The 4,917-nt window shown below is 50.6% G+C and overlaps 1 protein-coding gene across 1 annotated transcript; it reads left to right on the top strand.

The window, feature by feature from the left end:
• Positions 1-518: 518 nt before the first annotated feature.
• On the top strand, positions 519-3,845 carry LOC120028514 (protocadherin Fat 3-like). Its single transcript, XM_038973710.1, has one exon. It carries the CDS (start codon positions 519-521, stop codon positions 3,843-3,845), a length of 3,327 nt encoding a protein of 1,108 aa, XP_038829638.1.
• The last annotated feature ends 1,072 nt before the right edge of the window (positions 3,846-4,917 follow it).

The following is a 4,917-nucleotide window of genomic DNA, read 5'->3' on the forward strand; positions in this document are numbered from 1 at the left end:
ATCTGGCCTGTTGTTTTTGACAGATATATCACCTATTTTCTTGTAGTTCAGGAACAGTATTACGATAGAGTGATCTGTTTTTAGATTCAGCTTCCCTTCAGTTTAATAGTGGTATGTTTTTTTGGTGTGTTTTGGTGATGCTGCTCTCCTCCTTCCACTAGCCATGCAATTATTTTGTTCCTTCCTTCTTGAACCAACCTCCTGGTTTTTCAAAAACGTGCAATTGAGTGTCAGTGTCCATAGAGTCCTCACACAATGATGTCATACCTCCCTAGGTTGCCTGGTTACTATGCATTCCTGTCATCTCCCTCTCCATCCAATCAATCTTTGCAATCAAATGGAAAATTAGTAGCCTGTTAGGCCTAGAGGTCAAAGGTCAAGTTGTGGGATATGTGGCATGTATTTTGTGCTTGTAAATCCTTTCCTCCTTTGCCACAATCTCCCCTCTGCCACCGTGGCTAACATCTCTCCTTTCTTTTGTTGCAGGATGGAAGAGTGATGATGGGATGGATGTGAATATGGGCCAGTGGGCCTACACAGGCATGCGTGCCCCTCTCTTCTGCCTGGCCCTGTTGCTGCTGCTGCTCTCCCAGCCTGCTCCCTGCTGCTGCCAGGACACCCATGGTTCTCCCCAGGGCCCCGCCAACGGCCCTCCATTTCTCTTCACGCAGTCCGTCTATCATGCCACTGTCTACGAGAACTCGGCAGCGCGAACATACGCCAACAGTAAAGTTAAAATGGGAATCCACCTGGCCCAGCGCTCCTGGGAAATTCGCTACAGGATCACCTCCGGGGATGAAGAAGGCTTCTTTAAAGCAGAGGAGTACGTACTGGGAGATTTCTGCTTCTTACGCATAAGGACTAAAGGCGGCAACGCAGCCATCTTGAATCGAGAAATCCAGGACAGCTACTTACTGACAGTGAAAGCCTCCGTCAAAGGGGAGGTTCTGGAGACCTGGACCAAAGTGACTGTCCAGGTCCTGGACATGAATGACCTCCGACCTCTATTCTCACCCACCACATACTCAGTCACCATCGCAGAAAGCACCCCCCTTAGGACTAGCATAGCACAAGTTACAGCCACTGACGCGGACGTCGGCTCTAACGGGGAATTTTACTACTTCTTTAAGGAGAAAATGGAGCTGTTCGCCGTGCACCCAACTAGCGGTGTGGTCTCCCTCAGCGGGAAACTGAACATTGAGGAGCAGAACCGATACGACCTAGAAATCCAGGCGGTGGACCGCGGGATGAAGTTGTATGGAAATAACGGTGTGAGCAGTACGGCCAAGCTCTTTGTGCATGTAGAGCGTGTCAACGAGCATCTGCCAGTCATGAATGTGGTCACCCATGTCCCCTCGTGGTTAGACAAGGATCCTGTGTATGCAGTGGTCACTGTGGAAGACCTGGACGAGGGGTTAAATGGAGAGATTGAGTCCTTGTCTATAGTGGCCGGAGACCCTATGGAGCAGTTCACTCTGGAGAGGTCAGAGGGCAATGAGTTTGCTATCAAGGCGTCTGACCAAGTTGACTGGGAGAACTTCCCTTATGGATATAACCTCACACTTCAGGCTAAGGATAAGGGTGCCCCGCAAAAGTTTTCTTCGGTCAGGGTTGTGCACATCATGGTGAAGAAACCACATGCTGTGGAAGTGAAATTCGAACAGGAGTCGTACGAAATGAGTCTCAGTGAAATCTCACCCCCAGGCACGATCGTAAAGGTGGTGAACATCACCCCTGAGCTGGACCATGCGGAATATATTCTGACCCCCTCGGCAGACTCCTCCTACTTCCGGATGAACACCCTAACGGGCGTGATCTCAACTACTCGCTGGTTTACGGAGTGCACCAAGGACATATTTGACCTGGAAGTGGTGGAGGTGGACAGCGAGCTGAGGGTCAAAGTTTGGGTCTCCATTGAGGACGCCAACGACAACACCCCAACATTCACTCAGCTTTCGTATGAGGTGTTCGTCAATGAGAGCGTTCCCGTGGGATGGACCGTGCTGGCGGTGTCCGCTGTGGATGGTGATAGCGGGGAGAATGGATACATAACATACAGCATAGCCAGCCTTCAGCCCCTGCCCTTCAAAATCAACCAGTTCTCTGGCATCCTCACCACCACACAGGAGCTGGACTTTGAGTCCTCGTCTGAGAGCTACGTGTTTGTGGTCAGGGCCTCTGACTGGGGTTCCCCCTACAGACGAGAGAGTGAAGTCAACGTAACTGTCCATCTGGAGAATGTGAACGACAACCAACCCTTATTCGAGAAGGTGGCGTGCCAGGGACTAGTCTCTCGGGACTTCCCCATCAATGAGGTAATCACCACCATGTCTGCCATCGATATAGACGAGCTGGAGCTGGTGAAGTACAAGATCCTGGAAGGGAATGAGAGGGGCTTCTTTGACTTGAATCCTGACTCAGGGGTCCTAACCCTACGGAGGTCCCTCTCCACTGCCAGTCCAAAAAATGGAATCTTCAGTTTGAAAATAACCGCCACAGATGGAGAGAACTTCTCCGACCCGATGTTCGTGAACATTTCTATAGTTCATGGGAAATCTTTCCCCAAGAGCTTCAACTGTAGGGAGACCAGAGTCGCCCAAAAGTTAGCTGAGAAATTACTAAATAAGTCCAAAGCTAGAACCAAGCCCAAGATCGAGGAAGGATTCATTGACCTTTTCTCCGTCAACAGACAGACACCTCAGTTTGATAAGGCCTTTCCCACAGACATATCAGTGCACGAAGACCTAAAGGTCGGGTCCAGTGTCTTCAAGGTTAATGCCTATGACGGCGACACAGGTTTTAACGGTCAGATGTTGTATGCCATCTCAGATGGAAACACAGACAGCTGTTTCACCATCGACATGGAGAGTGGGCTGATCAGCGTCTTCCTGCCCATGGACAGAGAGAAAAGAGACAGATACCTCCTCAACATCACTATCTACGACCTGGGCCTGCCACAGAAAACCGCTTGGCGTCTGCTCACCGTCTACGTAGAAGATGCCAATGACAATGCACCTCAATTCCTGCAGGAGGGAGGCTATAGAACCTTCATTCCCGAAAACACAGCCATCGGCACCGATGTCATTCAGGTTGAGGCCACTGATAAAGACCTGGGGCCTAATGGAGAGATTGTCTACTCCGTCCTGACCAGCACCACCCAGTTTGGCATTAACAGCTCCAACGGGATTGTGTACGTTGCCGGCCAGCTGGACAGGGAGTTCGTCTCCACCTTCAACTTGAAGATCGAGGCTCGTGACCGTGCAGAGAAAGGGAACCAGAAGTTTTCAGTCACCACTCTGAAGATCTCTCTAGACGACGTTAACGACTGCCCCCCAGCATTCATCCCCAGTGTCTACAACACCCGGGCCCTGGAGGATCTGCCAGTGGGAACCGTGGTGGCCTGGCTCGAGACCCAGGACCCAGACCTTGGCCTGGGTGGCCAGGTTAGATACTCCCTGGCCAATGATTACAACGGGAAGTTCGAGGTGGACAAGGCCAGTGGGGCCATCCGTCTGACCAAGGAGCTGGACTACGAGACGCAACAGTTCTACAACCTCACAGTGAGAGCCAAGGATAAAGGGAGACCTGTCTCTCTCCTGTCTGTCACCTTCGTGGAACTAGATGTGGTAGATGTTAACGAGAACCTCTACACTCCCTACTTCTCCCACTTCGCCCTTACGGGATCGGTGAAGGAGAGCGCCCGCATCGGGACCACCGTCCTCCAAGTCACGGCCCGGGATGACGATGATGGTAGAGATGGGGAAATCCAGTACTCTATCCGGGACGGGAGTGGACTGGGACGATTCGCCATCGACGAAGAGACGGGTAAGTGCAGATTGCCTTAAAAAAACCTGCTGTTGCATGTAATATCACAGTTTAGATTAGTCTTGGTAGTTGGTTTATTCTCTGTATTTATAGGCATTAACAATTGAACATAAAACAGATTACAACTCTGCGTTGTGTAGATATGTTAGATTTAATGTTGTGGTGCTAGAGCTACAATATCCCCTTTGACTGACTAATGCTGTGTGAGAGCCATGTGTGTTTAATGATGCTGGACCTTATAAATCCCATCTCGGCTGTGTGTGTGCGAGATGGAGAGAGAGACATGCTCCGGAGGCCAGTCCAGAGGCTGACAAAGAATCTAATTGTGGAGCGGCTGCCGCGTTTTGGGCTGAGGTGTTCTTAAGAAGGTTTGGAGCTGTGATTTATAAGCTCCAGTCTGGGAGATTGAATTACCACACTGATCTCTTTATTTACATTTAGTGCAGTTATGTCATTTTCGCCTGATCCAGACGTTTGGCTTCTCTCTGCCTTCTCCACCTAAACCGCCTGCCCCTCCTCTTCTACTCGTCTCCAACTCTGGGCTGGAGCTCCGCCAGACCGCCCGGGGAAGCTTGACAGGCCCTTTGTGACATTCTGCTCCGAGTTATTCTAGGATTTTCCTGATTCTATTTATTTAAAGGCGGTTCGTGCCCGGCCGTGCGATCTGTCCTCTAGGAAGACGAGGAGGGGCAGAGTAGACCGGTTTATTTCCTATCTGAAGGGAGAGGAGGCGGCGGAGTGTCAAGAGGGAAGATTAGGGTTATTATGACCTTGGCTCACGGTGTGTGTTCTACCTCGTGTCCCTCCGCCCCACACACACACTATATAAATCCTACATGAATTATGGCCCAAGAGCAGTTTCCACTTAAAATGGGAAGGGCTTGGAGGAGAGGGGACAGGGGAGAAGAGAGGGGGAGCAGGGGGATAAGAGAGGGGGAGAAGTGGGAGAAGAAGCAGGAGATAGATTTTAAACAGCATGACCTCCGTGTCTGACGGAACGGTAAATTATCTTGATGGTTTCAAATTGCCTTTAGATCCCCAGCAAATGGCGCTCCGGGCCCAAGTAATCCTTCATCACACTCTAGGATCGTG

This window comes from Salvelinus namaycush, chromosome 34, assembly GCF_016432855.1.
Source record: "Salvelinus namaycush isolate Seneca chromosome 34, SaNama_1.0, whole genome shotgun sequence".
Classification (NCBI taxonomy): domain Eukaryota; kingdom Metazoa; phylum Chordata; class Actinopteri; order Salmoniformes; family Salmonidae; genus Salvelinus; species Salvelinus namaycush.

Excerpts from the sequence above, each read along its gene's own strand:
- LOC120028514 (XM_038973710.1), top strand. The coding sequence starts at position 519 with ATGGGCCAGTGGGCCTACACAGGCATGCGTGCCCCTCTCTTCTGCCTG.